The sequence below is a fragment of the Mauremys reevesii genome, linkage group 24, assembly GCF_016161935.1.
Source record: "Mauremys reevesii isolate NIE-2019 linkage group 24, ASM1616193v1, whole genome shotgun sequence".
Classification (NCBI taxonomy): domain Eukaryota; kingdom Metazoa; phylum Chordata; order Testudines; family Geoemydidae; genus Mauremys; species Mauremys reevesii.
In genome coordinates, this window is record NC_052646.1 from 18066044 (window position 1) to 18086443 (window position 20400).

At 53.0% G+C, this 20400-nt stretch overlaps 2 protein-coding genes across 3 annotated transcripts; both read right to left on the reverse strand.

The window, feature by feature from the left end:
- Window positions 1-171: 171 nt before the first annotated feature.
- SIGLECL1 (SIGLEC family like 1) lies at window positions 172-4439 on the reverse strand. Of its 2 annotated transcripts, none has more exons than XM_039512693.1 (4): window positions 4400-4439; window positions 2701-2997; window positions 2322-2421; window positions 172-984 (listed from the first exon to the last, which is right to left on the reverse strand). In XM_039512693.1, exons 1-4 carry the CDS (start codon window positions 4428-4430, stop codon window positions 903-905), a joined length of 510 nt encoding a protein of 169 aa, XP_039368627.1. In that variant the 5' UTR covers window positions 4431-4439; the 3' UTR covers window positions 172-902. The 2 variants fall into 2 exon arrangements, with proteins under 2 accessions (XP_039368627.1, XP_039368628.1); XM_039512694.1 differs by lacking the exon at window positions 172-984 and adding an exon at window positions 1323-1407.
- Window positions 4440-5280: 841 nt separating this feature from the next.
- LOC120390574 (sialic acid-binding Ig-like lectin 12) lies at window positions 5281-11381 on the reverse strand. Its single transcript, XM_039513307.1, has 4 exons — window positions 11328-11381; window positions 8089-8238; window positions 6541-6945; window positions 5281-5609 (listed from the first exon to the last, which is right to left on the reverse strand). The coding sequence occupies exons 2-4, from the start codon at window positions 8210-8212 to the stop codon at window positions 5281-5283; spliced, it is 858 nt and encodes a 285-aa protein (XP_039369241.1). The 5' UTR covers window positions 8213-8238; window positions 11328-11381.
- Window positions 11382-20400: the final 9019 nt, after the last annotated feature.

Genomic DNA, 20400 nt, shown 5'->3' on the forward strand with positions numbered 1-20400 from the left:
ATAAAAGATAAAAAACCCTTAATCACATATGTTAAAATTATGTTTTTAGTGAAAAATAATTGACTAAAATAGAGGCGATTTGGCAGTAACACAGTGTGTCTGTTTCAGAAATAAGACGATATTATTTATTTTTATTTATCTCTACTAAAGATTGTGCACAAAGTATCAGACGTGTGTTTCTGATATCTGCGTTAAAGCTCCAGAACTGATACCTCAAGGCTTGGGATTGGGAATATCTCACTGTATTAGCTCCTGATTGTTCTAAATTTACATATAAGATTTAAACGTGGCTTTAATGGGCGTTTGTATATATATTTTCTTTCTTTATATAACAACTAGATGCAGTGCTCCTGTCAGCGAATCGCTAAGTTATTATCTGCAAAGCCCTGAAAGCCCTGAGTAGTCCCTTGAATCATGGTTAAAGTTTCCTCCCCCTGCCCCAAGTCTGAACTGGTGCCCCCCCAAGTGAGCCAGGAGTGGCCAGGGGCTGCGGGAGGCCGTGGTCTCTGGCGAGATGCAGCCCACGTGTGACAGCGCGAAGCCTTGAGCCACATGCCGAGCACCAGGCACCACAAGCCACAGCAGCAGCGCAGGAGGGTGGCAACACCCCATGTGCCAGGCCCCCCTGACTTCTGCGCTGCTGCTGGCGGTGGCACTGCCTTCAGAGCTGGGTGCCCGGCCAGCCCTCGCCAGTATCAGGCCACCCTGCCAGGGCTTAATTTGAGCCACAGCTGAGCTCTGGCATCTCTTTCAATACAAATTAAACACTGTGGGAGGCAACAGGGCCCATTGGCCTCACCCGGGATGGCAGTGCCCCCAGCTGAGGTCTCATTCTCTGATTCCTCAGTCCCTTGAGTTTCTAATTCCCTGTCGGCTCTTCGGTGACTGAGGAATGGCCCGATCTACACGCCGAACTCAGGCACCGTGGATTCCCTGTCCCCTGGCCGGTCCTTCCTTCTGCTTTCATGAGAGCAGCAGAGTGTCCTGAGAGAGAGAGACAGAAAGAGATTCTGGGATATGTAAGTGGCTGACACTCAAGATAGAGAGATAGACAGAGGGGTGGGTGGGTGAATAGGTACCTAGGCCTGGTGATAGGTGGGTACATAGGTGGGTGGGTAAGTAGTTAGTTAATTGGTGTCATAAATATAAAGGGAATGGTAATAACCCTATGTATGCAGTAACATAAATCCCTCCTGGCCAGAGGTACAGAATCACTTACCTGTAAGGGGTTAATCAGTTCAATTAACATAGTTGACACCTGACCAGAAGGACCAACAGGAAAAGATACTTTCAAAACTGGGAAGGGGGGAGGTTTTGTTTGTGCTTTTTCTGTTGTTCTCTCTTGGGTCAGAGAGAGGGACCAGGCAGAAAAATAAACTCTCCTAAAGCCCGACCTGGAATAAGTATCTAAAATTACAAAAATAGCAAATTAAATGCATTAGATTGTCTTTTGTTTTAGCTTGTGAATTTTCCCAATGCTAAGAGGTAATTTTATCCCTGTTTTGTAACTGGAATGCAGAGTCAGAGCGGAATCCTCTGTGTTTTGAATCTTTTTATTTATCCTTTAAAGTTATCTTCCATCCTGATTTTACAGAGGTGCTTCTTTTACTTTTTTTCTTGAGAATACAATTCTTCTTTTAAGAACCTGATTGATTTTCAGTGTCCTTAAAAGCCAGAGATTTGGTCTGTGCTCATTGGTTTAATCTATTGGTTGGTACATTATTCTCAAGCCTCCCCAGGAAAGCAGGTGAAGAGGCTTGGGGGGATATTTGGGGAGGGGGGGGATAGGGCTCAAAGTGACGCCTCCCTGAATGTTTGTTTAAATCACTTGGTGGTGGCAGCAATAGCGTCCAAGGACAAGGAAAGGAATTTGTGACTCCGGAAAGTTTTTAACCTAAGCTGGTGGAATATAAGCATAGGGGGTCTTTCACGTGGGTCCCTGCATCTGTACCCCAGAGTTCAGAGTGGAGAGGGAAAACTGACAGCTGGGTAAGTGCGTAGATAGATAGGAGGTAGGTGGGTGCATAGGTGGGTAGGTCAGTGGGTGGTTGGGTCAGTGCGTTGGTAGCTAGGTGGGGTAGTAGGAAGCTGGGTGGGTCAGTAATTACATAGGTAGGGAGGTGGGTATGTAGGGGGGTGGGATGGTAGGTGGGTGGGTGAGTAGAATGGTAAGTTCGTAGGTAGGTAGGTGGGGTGGTACGGGAGTAGATGGGTGGGTCAGTGGGTTGGTAGCTAGGTGGGTACATAGGTGGGTAGGTATATGGGTAGGGGGGTAGATGGGTGCATGGGCAGGTTGGTGGGCGGGTCGGTAGCTGAGTTACCGTCTGTAATAGAGCAGGGTGAGGTAATAGGCCAGGAAAAATCCAGTCACCACGAAGACGAGTTTGCAGCTGATTTCGATCAATGCCCGAGTGAGGCCACCTGTGGGAGCCAGAACAAGCTGAGGGTCTGGGATAGATCCCTGCAACCCTGCCCCGAGCAAGCCAGTCCCCAGCCTGGGGCTGACTCAGAGCTGGCGCCCCCTAGAGGGGAAATTCCCAGCCCCCTGAGACAGTCAGTCCCTACTCTGGGGATGGGTCAGAGCCAGCGCCCCCTAGAGGGGATAAGCCCAATACCCCATTCCCTGCCCCCAGAAGAAGCCAATCCCTCACCCTCGGACCAAGTCAGAGCTGGCGCCCTCTAGAGGGGTAGGTCTCTCACCTGTTTCCGGTGGGCTCAGCAGTAAAATATAGAACCCGTGGGGGTTGGAACCGAGGCAAAAGATCTGATGGCCTCCATCAGTGCTCCCCGTCCAGCTCAGGGTGCTGATGGCCTCGTCCCCCTGGGCCCAGGAGCTGACCTGCAGGCCCCCTCGTGAGCCATTCCCAGCCAGGGGCTCCCTGTCCACCTGCCACTGGAGCTGGGGTGGAGGCTGGGAGCGCAGGGAGCAGCTGCAGTTGATGCTGGGCCCCTGGCGCTGGCAGGACGAGTTCAGCCCCGTCCCCGGCCGGGGACTGTCTGGGGAGAGCAGGAGACAAAGCGACAGGAGTCAGAGAGAGAAAACCAGGGGCAGGGGCAGGGAGTCCTCTGGGTTAACCCCACTCACATTCGCTGGCAGGGAGTCCTGTGGGTTAACCTCACTCAGACTCAACGAGCAGCCGGAACTCATGCCCCTTGGCCCAGCTCAGAGTGGCCTCGGCTCTGCTCCCAGCCTCACAGCCCAGACTCAGGGAGTCGCCCTCCCGGGTCTCCAGAGACACAATGTTGCACTCAGCTCCCAATGGGGCCAGCACTGGAGGAGAGGAACAGGCAGGTTTTGCCCCCCACCCCAGAGATCCTCTGCTAAGGAACCGATATTCAGCCACCTCTGAGGTGGGAAACGGGGGCTGTTTACACGAGGAGCCCTCGCCCGGTGTGGAGACGTAGCAGCTCTGGGGTCGGAGCACAATCCTGGCGACTTTCCATGGCAGCCGGTCTCTGTCTCAGAGACTGGTCCATGACTGATCTCATCCCCACTGGCCAGCACCCCCTAGTGCTGCCCCAGGGTCGGAGGCAGAGGGAACTGGGCCTGCTCCCCCACCACCATCCCCACAGTCCTCGGGCTCTCCCCTCCGGGCATGGACCAGCCTGGCCCGGCTGAGCCTGGGGCCTGGCCCTGAGCGTGGGCAGAGCGTGACTAGGAGGCGCTTGCTGGTTCCTGGGGCTCGCAGCGCGGCCTCTCACCGGGGCGTCCGTTCCTGGTAAGCGTCACGGTGATGTTGGGGGGCCCGGGCGGGTTTGTAACACAAACCAGACAGGGGGGATCAGGGAGGTTGGACAGCAGGGGGGCACTAGTGATCCCTGAGCCTAGACATGGCCCCTCGCTGTGAGCTCAGATGGGGGATGGGAAAGTCCCTGAGGTGACACAAGGCCCGTGGGTGGGGAAGGGAAGCGACAGACCCGACTGAGCCCCACCCAAGAGGCGCCCGACGGAACCCAGGGGCCGGGTTAGGGCCACGCCGGGGAACCAGAACCATGGGAAATGGAAACCCAAGGGACCCAAACTGGTGGGTCAAAATGTGGCCTAATTGGCAGAGTCACTAACGAGGGGCCAGGCTGCTCCGGGGTACCTGAGCGAGCATCCACAGCCCCACTGTCTGCCGAGTGGCAAGACGTTCAGTGTCCGGCTCCTCAAACGTGTCCTCCCCAGGGTGGGCCAGAGCTGGGGGTCTAAATAACCCTGATCCTGCCCCCACCCCCAACCCAGACACCACCAGGGACATCAAACACCCTCGTCCTTTGCCTTCCCCCCTCGGTTCGTCTCTCCCAAGCCCGCTCCTTTTGCACTCTGGCTTAGCTGGCCAGGCCTGGGTATTTTGCAGCCTGGCTGCACCCAGAGAGGCGACGAAAAGCGACACCCAGAACAGCCGGACGCTGGTACCATCTGGCCAGGCATGGCAGGGTCCGTCCATGCTGCCCTCAAAGCCTAGCGGCGCCGAGGCTCAGAGCCTGGGTCCGTTGGGTCGGGCTCGCGGGGCTCGGGTTGTGGGTCTCTGATTGCAGCGCGGACGTTTCCTCCGAGGTCTGTGTAGATGTTCGGGGTCGGGCTGGTGTCTGGGGGGCGGGTTCCTGCTAAATCCCCCTCCGGATGAAGGGAACAAGGGTCATCCTTACACTGATGCCTGATTTGATCCTTCACCTCGCAAAGGCGGCCGCTGATTTCCCCTCTGCCCTGGATCTGCAGCGCGAGGGTCACAGGCCATTTAATGGGGGTTTGCCCTGGGGCAGGGCGGGCCAAGGTTTATGGGCACCAAGTCTGGAGTGTGTTCAGTGCCGGACAGTGACTGGGTCTCGTTAACCCTCTGCCCCATATAGAGCATCCACCGATCCCGGCAGGAAGGGGAGGATGAGGAGACACGGTGGGACAGCCTGGGGGGATCTGAGGGGGAACTGGGGTGGCTGGTGTGAGGTGGGGAATCCCAGTAAGGGGGGACTGGAATGTGGGGGTGGATCCCAGCACAGGAGGCTTCTAGGGGCAGGGCAGGTCAGGGGGCTAGAGAGGATCCCAGAAGAGAAGAACCTGGGGGTGTGGATGGGAGGGCAGAGCCATAGCCAAGGGGGGCAGGAAGGGGTGAAGATCCCAAGGGAGAAGGGGCTGCACGGTGTGGGGTGAAGGGGCCTGGAGTAGAATTGGCTGAGGGGTGGGGGGTGGAGATCCCAGCACAGGGCTGAGTTGGGGGAGGGGCTGAATGGCAGGGCTGGGAGCCGGGGGGGCGGTCCCAGCAGAGCGGGCTCAGGGCTGGCGAGGAGGGGCTGGGGGGGTCACTCACTGCCGACGTGGAGCTGGACGGTTCTGCGGGTGGAAGGTCCCTGTGGTGGCCTGTAGGTGACGTTGCAGACGAGCTCTTTGCCATCGTCCTCCAAGCTGGGCGTGAAGCTGAGCGCGGAGCTGTGGGCCCAGGTGCCGTTCGCCAGCTGGGCTGAGACGTTCCGGGCTGTGTCGCTGAACGGCCCCGTCCACGTGACTCGGGGAGGGGGCCCGGAGCAGCGCCCAGGGGCCGTGCAGGTCACAGTCACCGGCTTCCCGGCCAGCAGCGTCCCTGGCAGCCCCCAAGCCGGCGAGATCTGGATCTCTGGCTCCTCCGTCAGCCCTGAGACACGGGGAGAGGGGAGAGAATCACTTGGGGACACGGGGCGTTTGCTCTTTACGGGCGCAGCTCCGATCTGGCCCCAGGGCAGGGATTGACTGGCTCAGGGGGCTGATGAGCGGTGTCATAAATTTAGAGGGAAGAGTAACAACTCTCTGTGTGCAGTAGCATGGAATCCCTCTTTGGCAGCTGTACTAACTCGCCTTCCCTGTAAGGGGTTCATCATCTCAGATAACCTAGTTGGCACCTTACCAGAAGGTCCAATGAGGAAAGAAGAAACTTTCAAATCTGTGGGGGTCGGGGGGGATTTGTTTGTTGCTCTCTTTGTTGTTCCCTCTCTGGACGGAGGGAGAGACCAGGCAGGTACAACATCTCCTGCAAATATACCTGGAAGAATAGATCTAAAACCACAGACATTGTAAGTAGGAAAGGAAAGGCGTTAGGTTACCTTGTGTTTTAGCTTGTGAATTTTCCTAGGCTACAGATGTAGTTTGATTCCTGTTTTTGTAACTAGGAAGCTGAGCTAGAGGGGAATCCTCTGTTTTTTACATCTTTTATTTACCCTGTGAAGTTACCTTCCAGACTGATTTTTGCAGGTGTGATTCTTTTTTTATACATATAAATAAAGTTCTTCTTTTAAGACCCTGGTACATTGTTCTCCAGCCTCCACAGGAAAGGGGGTGAAAGGGTTTGGGGGGATATTTTGGGAGGAGAGAGATTCCAAGTTTCCCATCCCTGAATTTTTCTACAAGTCACTTGGTGCTGGCAGCAATAGCGTCCAAGGACAAGGGAAAGAATTTGTGCCCTGGGGAAGATTTAAACCGAAGCTGGTAGAATATAAGCTTAAGGGGTCTTTCATGCAGCTCTCCACATCTGTACCCCAGAGTTAAGAGTGGGAGGAACCCTCATAAGCGGTGACTGCGGCTGCTCTTACCTGGCACAGAGATCGTGAGCGCAGGGTCAGTGCCATCGGAATTGGAGCAGTAAGTGTGTTCTAACAGGCCTTTCTCGATGCTAAAGAAATATCTCCCAGCATCCGTCCGTCGGGCATCACTGATTTGCAGGGAGCAGTCGCCGTGCGCTGGATCCCCGGTCACCCGGAACCGGCCCTGGGTCTCCTGCGACACACTCACGGCAGGGACACTGCTGGCCACAGGAGGATCCTGGCCCACAGTAGCAGGCTCCTTGTACCACTGTCCGTAGAGCTGGGCCGAGGGATTGTCGGTGTCGTAGGAGGCTGGGTACGTGAAGGTGCAGGGGACGAGAACACAGAGACCCTCCTGCACCGACACCGACTGCGGCACCGTCAGGGTAAATCCGAGCGGCTGGAACAGGGACCCTGCAGGGGACGGGGAAGGATCGAAGTGGGACCCATAGAGAGCAGAGCCCCCCCCGAGCTCCCCACAGACAGGGCCGGCTCCAGGCACCAGCCTGCCAAGCACGGGAGGGGGCGGCACTCGGGGTTTGTTTTTGTTTGGCCAGGCGGTGCTGGAGGGAGGAGGGGCTTAGGGGGCGGGGTGCCCTGTTGGGGGGCGGGGACTTGGGCGACGCGACGCTCGGGGGGCGGGGATTTGGGCGGGGCGACGCTCGGAGAGGGGCGGCGCTCCTTGATTTTGCTTGGGGCGCCAAAAATGTTAGAGCCGGTCCTGCCCCCAGAGCTCTCCTGGTGCCCCTCACTCCCGACCTGCAGCCCCCTGCGAGCCCAGCCCTGGGTCCCTGACCAAATCTCACTCCATTTAGTTTCCATCCCTCCCTACATCGACCCCCCTGCCCCCACTCCCTGTCACTCAGCGCCCCCTAGCACCGCACTGGGGCACTGCGCTCCCCTTTCCCTGTTGTCCAAGCCCTGGGACAGACTTGGCCCTGCTTAGCGCCGGTTCTTCCCTTCCCCCTAAGCTGGGAGGTCCCTTTCCCTGGCATCCTTCTGTGGCATCAGGCCTGTGCCCATGGCTGGGGCGTTGGGCTGGGACAGACCTAGAGCCAGACGGGGGTGAGAAGTGTGAGAGCAGAGGCTCTCTGGGGGGCGCAGATCTGCCTGGGGGACCCTCAGTGCTGCTGGGCTCTGCAGGGGGCTGATCTGGGGCTGCTGGCAGCGCAGAGACCTCCCTCGCACACAGAAAACCCCAATTCACCAGATGGTCCTGTGAGTGATCCCAGCAGTTGAAGGCCAGTAAAAGCCCTAACTTCGGCCCAACTCCCCCTCGAGATCTATCAATGCCCCTCACTCCCGACCTGCAGCCCCATCTGAGCCCAGTCCTGGGTCCTTGACCAATTCTCACTCTGTTTACTTTCCATCCCTCCCTACATCGAGCCCCCTGCCCCCACTACCTGTCTCTCAGTGCCCTCTAGCACCGCACGGGGGCACTGGGGTCCCCTCCCCCTCTGGCCCATCTCCCTTCCAAGTCCTGGGACAGACCTGGCCCCACTTAGCGCAGGTTCTGCCCTTCCCCCTGCCCTGGGGCTGCAGGTGCTGCTAACTTACCCCTCCAGAGCAGGGCGAGGATCAGGACCCTCAGCATGGCAGGACCCCCTGCTCTCCAGGGGGGGCCCTGAGGTGGGAGCTCCCTTTCCCCAGCATCACAGTGTGGCAGCAGAGCTGTGCCCATGGCTGAGGCGTTGGGCTGGGACAGACCTAGAGACAGACGAGGGGTGGGAAGTGTGAGAGCAGAGGCTGTTTGGGGACACAGATCTGCCTGGGGGACCATCAGTGCTGCTGGGCCCTGCAGGGGTCTGATCTGGGGCTGCTGGCAGCGCAGGGACCTCCCCCTCCTCAGAAAATCCCAAATCACCAGATGGTCCTGAGAGATCGTGGGCTAAAAAAATCTTTAAATTGGCAAAAAAAAAAAACCTGAGATTTTCCTCTAAGAATCATGAGAGCGGCCAGAAAATCCTGATCTGGTGACAGAAGATGGTCAGAAGACAGAACTGCTCAGTGCCTGCTTTGCTTCAGTGTAAAACAACATGTGAGCAGGCAACCAGTGAAGTTACCATGGACAACAAAGGGGAAAGGCTGCAAATCGGGATCAGTAAAGAACATGTCAGAGATGCTCCGGCCAATTTGAATAAATTCAGATCAGTGGGGCAGGAAGCTGTTCAACCCAGGGGGCTGAAGGAATTAGTCGAAGAAATCTTGGAGCCGCTGGCAATAATATTTGCCAACTAATGGATGATAGGAGGGGTCCCAGAAGACGGGGGAAGGGCTAACAGAGGGGCCATCTTTAAAAGGGGGAAAGGGAGGAGCCGGGGAACTATAGACCAGTCAGCCTGACCTCAACACCTGGAAAGCTACTAGAGCAATGTATTTAACCTTCAATTTGTGAGGCCGAAGGGGTGATCACCAGCATGGATTTACCAAGAACAAATCCTGCCAAACCAGCTTTGTGTCCTTCTTTGACGAGGTAACTGGTTGGGAGCTGGGGGAAAGCAGTGGACATAACATACCTGGACATCAGCAAGGCTTTTGACACAGTCCCACATGACATTCTCATAAGGAAGCTGGAGACGATTTCTGACGGAACTCAGATGTGAAATTGCAGAACTACTAACTCTCATTTAAATCAGCTTTTGTACCAGATGACTGGAGGAGAGCGAATGTGACACCAATTTTTAAAAAAGGCTCCAGGGGTGATCCTGGCAGTTGAAGTCCAAGAAGCCTAACTTCAGTGATGGGCAAACTGGTTGAAATTATAGTAAAGTGAAACTATAGAAAAGAGCAGAATGATCAGATGCAGAGATTTGTTGGGGAAGACTCAATATGGTTTTTGTAAAGGGAAATCATGGTTCACCAAACTACTAGAATTTTTTGAGTGAGTCAACAGCATGTGGACAAGGGTGACCCAGTCCATGTCCTTAGATTTTCAGAAAGCCTTGGACAAGGTTCCTCCCAAAAGGCTCCTATGCAAAGTGAGCTGTCATGGGATAAGTGGGAAGATCCTCTCCTGGATCAGTGATTGGTTAAAAGATAGCAAACAAAGGATAGGAATAAATGGCTAATTTTCACAGTGGAGAGAGGTGAATAGTGGTGTCCCCAGGGGTCTGTACTGGGACCAGGGCTGTTCAACATGTTCATAAACGATCTGGAAAAAGGGGTAACCAGTGAAGTGGAACAATTTGCAGATGATACAAAACTTCTCAAGATAGTTAAGTTCAAAGCTGACCGCAAAGAGCTACAAAGGGATCTCACCAAACTGGGTGACTAGCTAACAAAATGGCAGATGAAATTCAATGTTAATAAATGAAAAGTGATGCACATTGAGAAACATAATCCCAACTATACATATAAAGTGGTGGGGTATAAATTAGCTGTTACTACTCAAGGAAGAGATCTGAGAGTCACTATAGATAGTTCTCTGAAAACACCCACTCAATGTGCAGCGGTCATCAAAAGAATTTGTTGGGCATCATTAAGAAAGGGATAGATAATAAGACAGAAAATATCATATTGCCCCTCTGTAACTCCATGGTAACACTCAAATCTTGAATACTGTATTCAGTTCTGGAGGCCCCATCTCAAATCGGAATTAGGAAAGATTCAGAAAAGAGCAACAAAAATGATGATGGGTGTGGAACAGCTTTCCCAGAAGGAGAGATTAATAAAACTGGGACTGTTCAGCTTGGAAAAGAGACTCCTAAGGGGCGCTATGATAGATGTCTGTAAAATCCTGACTAGTGTGGAGACAGTAAATGCGGTGTTATGATTTACTCCTTCCCATAACACAAGAACTAGAAGTCCCCAAATGAAATGAATAGGCGGCAGGTTTAAAAGAAATGTAAGGACGTATTTCTTCACACAACGCACAGTGAACTCTGCAGACAGGGTGGGGCGCTAATGCTGCCCTCTCTGCCCCACAGCTGCATTCTCCACTGCCCCACTCGACCCTGCTCCTTCTGCAGCTGGGACTCTCCTCCTTGTCAGTGTTACAGACCCTCCATCCTGTCCCTTCTTGTGAGAATGGTGGGGCCCACTCCCGACTTCCCCTCCTCACATGTGAATTAGGCCACTCACACCTTCCCCCCGTCTTTACCTGTTAAAATGGTACAGGCCTCTCACTCCTGCCTCCCCCTCCACTGCAGTGAGCTGGGCGGGTCTCAGCTTGCCCATGCACCATCCCCTGCCAGAGCAGGGTGGGTCGGGCCCCATAGCCCAGGGCTGGAGGGGAAGGGACCAGCCCAGAGAGATCCAGACTCCATCCCTAACCCTGGGGGGCTGCCCTGCCCCTGTAGAGTATCTGGGAGCCCCAGGAGGTCTGTGCCCCACACATACACCCCACTTTGCCCCCCATGGAGTTGGGTCAGCACAATGGAGTGAGCACAGTGGGACTATGGGTGAGAAGTTTGCACGTATGTGCTCAACCTGGGGTATCTATATTTGCCCCCTCTGCAATACCTGCCCTCCCTGCCCCCAAACCCGCCCCCATGGGGAAGGGGAAACCCCCGGCAGTTCCATTTCCCACCATCCCTCTGCTGCCCTCAGGAAGGAGACTGAGAGATGGGAGCTGGGGAACCCCCTGCTGTATGTGCCCCCCTGAGCCAATGTCTCCAGTGTGGTCCCCATGGTGGGGGAGCCCTGGGGTGGGATCCTGCTTAGGCTGGAGGGGCATCAGCAGAGCTGTGGGGGTGGGGAGCCCAGGGCTGGGATAGCAAGGGGCTGTGGGTCGGGATTGAGGGGCACCCCAGTCTCCATAGACCATCCAGCTCCCTCCCCCCCCCATTTCCACTCACCCCTAGATCTGCAGAGGGGGGTTCAGCACCCGGCTCTCCGACCCTGCAGCCCGGGTTCCTCAAGGTTTGTGACTCGGAGCCTGGGGAAGCAGCGCACACAGAAACCTGAAAGCAGAAGTGGGAGCTGTCCGGGGCCCTTGGGGGCAGATGCTCTCTCAGAAACCCCAAAATCAGCATCTGTCAACTTCCCCTCCCTCTGGCTGGCACTGCCTGCGGCTTCCCTGCAAGAGGGGCAGGCTGCATATTGCTTGTGGGGCTGGAAATAGAATCCAGGAGTCCAGACTCTGAGCCCTGCTAACCCCCAACTCTCCTCCCTCAGCTAGGACAGAACCCAGTAGTGGCAGGGGGGCGTCCAGCCCCTGCATCCGCTCTAACCCTTTATTTCTGCTGTCTCCAGTTACCAAACAATGTTTTAACACTAGCAGTTTGCACCTCTTATCACACTGTACGGGCCGCAGATCCTAATCACTTACCCAGAGCTGAGATGCGTTCACCTGTGGGGTGGGACGGCTGCAAAGAGCTCACTGGCTCAGAGAATTCTTCCTAAATCCTAAATCCTAAAATACTGAATTAACTTTAGGAAAAACACAGAAATATGCACAGATCCATGTTGAAACCATTGTCAGTCATTTATTTAGGGGGTTTTGCCGACTCAATAATAAAATAATGTTCAGTTCTCTCTATTCTTTCCTGGACCTGAACAGAACAGAGACACAAATAAGGGGCTTTGAACGTTCCTGTCTTTTGTTGTTGTTATTTTTTCCCATGGGGGTTCCAGCCCGGGAGCACCCACAGAGTCGGCCCCTGAGCTTTTTCCAGCCTCCCAGCTAGCTCCTAAGTCTGCTGAGAAAAGGGACAAACATAAACGTATCCCTTCTCCCAGCAGACTGACTCAGCCCAGAAGTGCAGGGGACAAATTAAGCCCCAGATGGGTAGGTGGGTAGGGAGGCAGTGGGGGCCAGAGGCAATAGGGGGACTGGATGGGGGGGCTTGGGGAGGCAGTCGGAGCGATGGGTAGGGGGGGTGAGCCCGGGGCTGGAGCCTACTGCTGCATGGGCAGGGTCCAGGGCCAGAGCTCACCGCTGCATGGCCAGGAGACAGAGCCCAAAGCCCACAGGACAGGGCTCAGGGAGGGACCCCGGGCCCGGAGATGGAGCCTGAAACCCCACGGCTGGAGCCTGCCACCCCAGCGATGAACAGACTTCACCACCCTGGGAAGGGGAACTCACTGGCCCCCTCTCCTCCAGAGTTTGTGTCTCCAGATGGGGCAGGGCCAAACCCCTGCTGGCGGGCCCAGGGGAGGGGTCCCTACTTTGTCCACCCCAGTCACGACCCATGAGGATCTGACCACAGGAAAACCTGCATTTGAGAAACGTCTTGGATAACCTGGATCCGCTGGCCGGAGATCTCGGTGCCATCGATGCAAGCGAGAGATTGTCCCAGATACATGGAGCTCCAACGGACAGCTGGCTTCTCACCCCACCATGGGGGGACTGGCTGTGGGAAGGGGGAATAGGACACGGGTATTTTCCCCTGTGGACTCCTAGCAGAGGAATCATTAGCAGATCAGAACTGGTCCATTGAGAGCAGACATTTGTTTTCTGTCTCTTGGTTCCTCAAACGCCTCCCAGGTCCCGGGTCACTGAGGATTCCCTAATGATGAGAGCTGGGGCAGCGGATCTCAGAAAGGGCAGCTGAATTCCAGTGGCTGCAGACTCCAGCCTTCGATTTAAGAGCTGAGATGCAGCTGAATCTGGGGTGGGGCACGGGGACTGTTTATACAGGGATCCCTCATCCAGTGCTGAGCTGCAGAAGTGTCTGGGAAAAACTTATAACTAAAAGAAATGCAGCGCCCCCTAGATGCATTGAGGCCAGCCCTGGCAGCTGGGCCTTCCCCAGTCTCCCAGCCTGGCCCGGTCTCCCAGCAAGACCATGGCACGCTTTGCACCAGGCCACTGGCACGTCAGCTCTGCCCCCCTCTATGTGGGCATCAATGGCTGTGCTGGAAGGCTGGTTGCCAAGCGGATCTCGTACAAAAGGAAGTTTCCAGTCAGTGAGTTTGCTCCACTTCCGGCCGATCGGCCACAGTTCGGGGCCGGGCAAGAGCAGCGGAGAGCAGGGGAGCGGGTGTGATGAAGCAGGATTTTTTGTTTAGTTTTTTCAATGGTTTGCATGCAGAGGGGGTGGGACTCAGTTTCCTGGGTGTTACTGGTTTAGCGAAGTGGTGGGAGAGGGAGTTTGTTGTTACAGGGGGCCAGTGAATGGCCTGGAGAATGGATACCACAGTGACTGGTGACCTGGTGACTCGGAGGCCCAGTTCAGGAGTCACAGCTGGTTCTGGCCAGTGGGAGAACAATGAGCTATGAAGAGAGGACTTGAGTGACCAGACCAGCCAGTTCCATCCAGAGGGAAAACAAAGGAAGAATAGAGTCATAGATTCATAGACTTTAAGGTCAGAAGGGACCATTATGATCATCTAGTCTGACCTCCTGCATAACGTAGGCCACAGAATCTCACCCACGCACTCCTGCAATAAACCCCTAACCTATGTCTGAGCTATTGAAGTCCTCAAATCATGGTTTAAAGACTTCAGGGTGCAGAGAATCCTCCCGCAGGTGACCCGTGCCCCACGCTGCAGAGGAAGGTGAAAAACCTCCAGGGCCTCTGCCAATCTGCCCTGGAGGCAAATTCCTTCCCCACTCCAAATATGGCGATCAGCTAAACCCTGAGCATGTGGGCAAGAATCACCAGCCAGACAGCCAGGAAAGAATTCTCTGTAGTAACTCAGATCCCACCCCATCTCACATCCCATCATAGACCATTGGGCATATTTACCACTAATAGTCAAAGATCAATTAATTGCACAAGTTAGGCTATCCCATCATACCACTCCCTCCATAAACTTATCAAGCTTAGTCTTGAAGCCAGATATGTCTTGTACCCCACTGCTCCCCTTGGAAGGCTGTTCCAGAATTTCACTCCTCTGATGGTTAGAAACCTCAGTCTAATTTCAAGTCTAAACTTCCTGATGGGCAGTTTATATCCATTTGTTCTTGTGTCCACATTAAATAATTCCTCTCCCTCCCTGATATTTATTCCTCTGATATATTTCTAGAGAGCAATCGTATCTCCCCTCAGCCTTCTTTTGGTTAGGCTAAACAAGCCAAGCTCTTTGAGTCTCCTTTGATAAGACAGTTTTTCCATTCCTTGGATCATCCTAGTAGCCCTTCTCTGTACCTGTTCCAGTTTGAATTCATCCTTATTACACATGGGAGACCAGAACTGCACACAGTATTCCAGGTTAGGTCTCACCAGTGCCTTGTATAACGGTACTAACACCTCCTTATCTTTGCTGGAAATACCTCGCCTGATGCATCCCAAGACCGCATTAGCCTTTTTTCACAGCCATATCACATTGGTGGCTCATCCTGTGATCAACCAATGCTGCGAGATCCTTCTCCTCCTCTGTTAATTCCAACTGATGAGTCCCCAGTTTATAACAAAAATTCTTGTTGTTAATCCCTAAATGCATGACCTTGCACTTTTCACTATTAAATTTCATCCTATTACTTCTACTCCAGTTTACAAGGTCATCCAGATCTTCTTGTATGATATCCCGGTCCTTCTCTGTGTTAGCAATACCTCCCAGCCTCGTGGCTTTTGCAAACTTTATTAGCACACTCCCACTTTATGTGCCAAGGCCAGTAATAAAAAGATTAAATAAGATTGGTCCCAAAACCGATTCCTGAGGAACTCCACTAGTAACCTCCCTCCACCCTGACTGTTCACCTTTCAGTATGACCCATTGTAGTCTCCCCTTTAACCAGTTCCTCATCCACCTTTCAATTTTCATAATGATGCCCATCTTTTCCAATTTAACCAATAATAATGCCAGTCGTTATTGGAACTCATTTACAAAACTTTTTTTTAAATATTACATGAATATCTTGTCTCATACTATAGAATTAGAATTTATACTCCCTATTCCATGATGAGATATTTTGGGGCTATAATGTATTTTAATTAAAACAATCTTTCGATAGAGCAGCAAAGAATCCTGTGGCACCTTACAGACTAACAGACATTTTGCAGCATGAGCTTTCGTGGGTGAATACCCACTTCGTCGGATGTCTTGCATCCGACAAAGTGGGTATTCACCCACGAAAGCTCATGCTGCAAAACGTCTGTTAGTCTATAAGGTGCCACAGGATTCTTTGCTGCTTTTACAGATCCAGACTAACACGGCTACCCCTCTGATACTTGACATAATCTTTAGATAGATTTTTTTTCCTCAAAAAGTATTTTATAAAAGAAAAATCCTATTTAAATTAAAAAAACCCAATGTTATTTATTAATTTTTTTAAAAAAATCATTGATTTTTATCCACCCAGTTTTGTATACTAAGCAAATACATAGGTGTGGGTGGGAAAGATGGTAAAGTTAAGTTTTGTAAAATGCTTTTTCCCCCTTATCAGGCATGTGCAGCTCTCCTGGCAATGCTGTAGTTGGAGCTACAGGGACAGCTTCACTGGAACAGCCAAAGAACCAGGAATCTGCTTTGAGACCATTAAAGACACCAATACCAAATAGCACAAGAGTGCAGATGAAGCCTCAGGACAGTCCACACCTCCTATACATCAAACCCAAGGACAACACAAAAGACTCTGTTAAAAACCAACCACTCAAACACAACTACAGTTCCTTAGCGGCCACCACCACACCAAGCCCAGATAAAACTATGAGCGAAAACGCCCACATTCACACACCTGGAGCACACGCTTTAGGGGTTGTGAATAAAAAAACCAAGGACTGACAAAGCATTCTCCCAACACCATAATCTCCTCTCAGCTCCCCCATATTCTAGTATTTGGGAAAAGGATGATGCTTCGTTCAGAATACCTCGCTGGATCCTCAGGGGGTCTAAAAGAAAGGAGGACTGGAAACGACATCTGTCATAAACAGACAGTTAAGGGTTAATTCCTCTTTTACCTGAAAAGGGTTAAGAAGGTCACATAACCTAGCTGACACCTGACCAGAGGAACCAATGGGGGGGACAAAGAGGGAGGAGGGAAATCAGTCTTTGTCTCTTCAGAAAAGTTTGTGATGGAGTGAAGGATCCAAGAATCAGCCATTTAACATTTCTTAAAAGTAGTAAGTGTTTAGAGAAGGAACGTATTAGCTTATGTTTATTTTCTTTTGTGACTTGGTTTTGCACAGAGGGAAAATCAAATTGGGTTCCTTTTTGTAACTAAGGTTTTTGCCCAGAGGAACATCCTCTGTGGTTTGAACAGGGCTGGCTCCAGGCACCAGCCAAGCAAGCTCGTGCTTGGGGCGGCAGGTTCTAAGGGGCAGCATTCCCTCAAATTCTTTTTGTTTTTGTTTTTTTTTACTTTGCCGCTTCGGCTGCCCCATGGTATTTTTTTTTTTTTGGCTTCATCACTTCGGCTGCCCCGCGGGTTTTTTCTTTTTGGTTTGCCGCTCCAGCTGCCCTGTAGGGGGCAGTGGCACGGAGGAGAGGAGCACCCTGCTGGGAGCGGGCTGCACCCTCTGTCTGCCACAGCTGGCCGCCCCCTTTCTCTTTCCTCCCTCGCTCTCTCCCCCTCCCTCCGCTGCCCAGGGCATGTCTGCAGCGCCGGGAGTCACCCTGCACCCACGTCCCGGCCACCCTGCACCGTTTTTTTTGCTCTGGTGCTCCAGCCACCCCGCAGGTTTGCTTTTTTTTTTTTTTTTTTTTGCACTTGGGGCAGCAAAAAAGCCAGAGCTGGCCCCGGTTTTGAATCTGTTGTCTGTGAGAGTAGCTTGTATGCTAATCTCACAGAGGTATTCCTTTCACCCCTTTTTCTTTAATTAAAAGTCTTCTTTTAAGAACCTGATTGATTTTTCCTTGTTTTAAGATCCAAGGGATTTTTGGATCTGGGCTCACCAGGAACTGGTGGGAGGTGAATCAGTCTCAATCCTGCCAGGAAAAGGGGGATAAAGACTGGGGAAATATTTGGGGGGAAGACAGAGTTTCCAATGACGCTCCCATAAACGTTTGTTTAAACTATTTGGTGGTGGCAGCTACTAAATCTAAGCTGGCAAATAAGCTTAGGGGTTATCTCATGCAGGTCCCCACATCTAACAGAGGGGCCATCTTTAAAAGGGGGCAAAGGAGGAGTCTGGGAACTATAGACCAGTCCGCACCCGGTTCTTTGCAGCCCATTTCCTCATCCACCCCACCTGGGTGCTGGTGCAGTGAGCTCAGCGGGTGTCAGCCTGGATCCACCATGGCCCATGCACCAGCCCAGAGCAGGGTGGGATGGGCCCTGCTGCCCAGGGCTGTAGGGGCAGGGACCGGCCCCGTGAGATCCAGCCTCCATCCCCATCCCTGGGTCGGGACCCTGCTCGGCCTTGAGGGGCATCGGCAGAGCTGTGGGGGCGGGGAGCCAGGGCTGGGATAGCAAGAGGCTGCTGGTCGGAATTGAGGGGCTCCCCAGTCTCCATAGACCTTCCAGCTCCCTCCCCCCTATTTCCACTCACCCCTAGACCTGCAGAGGGGGGCCCAGCACCTGGCTCTCCGACCATGCAGCCTGGGTTCCTGACTGAGATCCTGGGGAAGCAGCAAGCACAGGAATGTGAAAGCAGAAGTGGGAGCAGACGGGAGGGGGTTGGGGGGAGATGCTCTCTCAGAAACCCCAGCACCAGCATCCTGCCGACTTCCCTTCCTTCTGGCCGGCCCTAACCACATCTTCCCTGCAACAGGGGCAGACTGCATATTGCTTGTGGGGCTGGAAATAGAACCTAGGAGTCCAGGCTCTGAGCTCTGCTAACCCCCACTCTCCTCCCAGAGCTGGGATAGAACCCAGGAGTCCTGACTCCCTGCCTCCACCCCACACTGTAACCCACTAGACCCTGCTCCCCTCCCAGAGCCAGGGACAGGAAAGGAGTCCTGACTCTGAGACCCTGTACACCCCACTCTGGTCCCAGAGCTCTGCATGGACCCAGGAGTCCTGGCTCCCAGCCCCACTGTTATGACCATTCCCCTCCCAGAGTCGGGAATAGAACCCAGGAGTCCTGGCTACCTGCCCCCCATCCCAGATCTATCCCTTTATTACTGGTTTTCCCCATTAAACAATAATATTTGAAGACTAGCAGCTCACACCTCTTATCATATTGTACATGCAGCAAATGCTAATCACTCACCCCGAGCTGAGATGCAGCCGCCTCTGGGGCGGGGCGGCTGGGAACAGCGCACTGGAACAGCAGATGTCCGGTTAGGATGGCTAGTGAATCCCGACTCCAATGGGAAGAACCGGGTGCCTGAGGAGACCTGCCTGGGACTGAGCAGGCGCGAGTGTCAGGGCGAGGGCTGGTGCAAGATGTGAGATTTCAAGACAGGAAAGGGAAGTCAGGGTGTGAATCTGGCCCTAGAGCGTCTTGCAGAAGCCGGTTCAAGTGGCTGCAGATCTCGGTGCCATCGACGCAAGCGGGAGATACAGGCAGCTCCCACGGACAGCCGGCTTCTGACCCCACCACGTGGGGGTGCGTACTGGCTGGGGGGACTGGCTGGGAGGGTAATGGGGCACAGGGCCCTTCCCCTCTCTACGGCGCTGGCTCCAATCTCCCCAGGGTGAGTTTGACACTCTGTATCTCAGGGAAACAACCTACACCCCCATTTTTATCGTTAGAAAATGACTGTGTGTATCCAATGCAAGTTTGTCATTTCGAGTGTCTTCAGAAGGCATGTGAGGCACTGAGCATTGCTCCCTCCAGCCAGGCCCATCTCCTTCTATAGATGGAGAGAGACTGACTGGGCTTCTGGCTTCCCTGGCCTTCTTATAAGGCCCTGGTGCTCAGTTTGAGGCGTGGCCCCAGCTGCAGCCACTTCCCCCATCAGCCCAGCCTAAAGCCCCTTCCCAGGGCTGTTTTCAACCCCTTCAGGGCAGGAGCAGGGGTCCACCCTGCTACATATCCTAAAATAATAGTCAGTGTATGTATCTATCCAGTGTATGTGTGTGCGCACTGTCTATATGTACTCTCTCTCTCTCTCTGTATATGTATGTGTGTGTATATGAGTGTGTATGTGTGTGCGCGCATGTATGTATGGTACAGAGCCATTTACACATGACCCGTTTACTCACGAATCCACTTAACACGCGGTACCGCCATGCCTCCCCGTGCTATCTATTTCACACGTGAGACTCGTTAACACGCGGTACAGGAACTTGCTGTGTAGCGCTACAGATTTGCTCACTAACTCACTGAGATAGAAATCGACAGGAAGTGCGGAGCAGAATCGTGTTGTATGTTTTTCCCTGTGTTCGTAAAGACGTATCACGCACGCTTAGTCATTCTCACGCTACAGGGCAGAGGGCAAGCGTCAGCGTTCCTACAGTGGAGAAGAAAAGCTGCTGCAATACATTGAGCAAATAGCGGAGAAACCCAGGCCAAAGTTTCAAAAGACACTGGGATTGCTGAATCTGCTCTCCGAGGATGGCTAAAAACTGAATCTAAACTGAACGGCTTTCTACAAAATATCGATTCTGCCGCGGGGCTTAAGTGCAAACGTGTGCGCTATTCAGAAAAACCCACGACAGAGAAAACCATGTGCACGTGGTTTGCTCAGGAAAGGTTGAAAGGAACGCCGCTAAGGGGGCCAATTCTTCAAGCCCAAGCAACAAAATTTGGAAATTTAACAGGGGATGAATCATTCCAAGCCAGCAAGGGGTTTATAAGTCGTTTTAAAAATCGTCATGGCACAGCGAAGGTATCGATTTCTTTTGGCACGTGCTAATTACAATCCTGCAGCTCCAGTGGAATATGTCTTGATCCCTGATCACAATTGCGCTTCCTAATTTGAGAAACATATGGAAATAAAAAGTGAGTTTTATTCGTATTTGCAAGTTTACTGTTTCTGTGATTCTCAGACATGTCTAGAAACCAAAGATTCTGCTGCGTTTGGACCCATCCGTGCACATAGTAGGTGCTACTGTAACACAAAGACAAACACAATCGATTCAGTATATCTCAAAGACTGAACACTTGCTTTCACGCTAAGATCTGGCTTTGTGGTAACTGCATTGTCTTGCAGGGA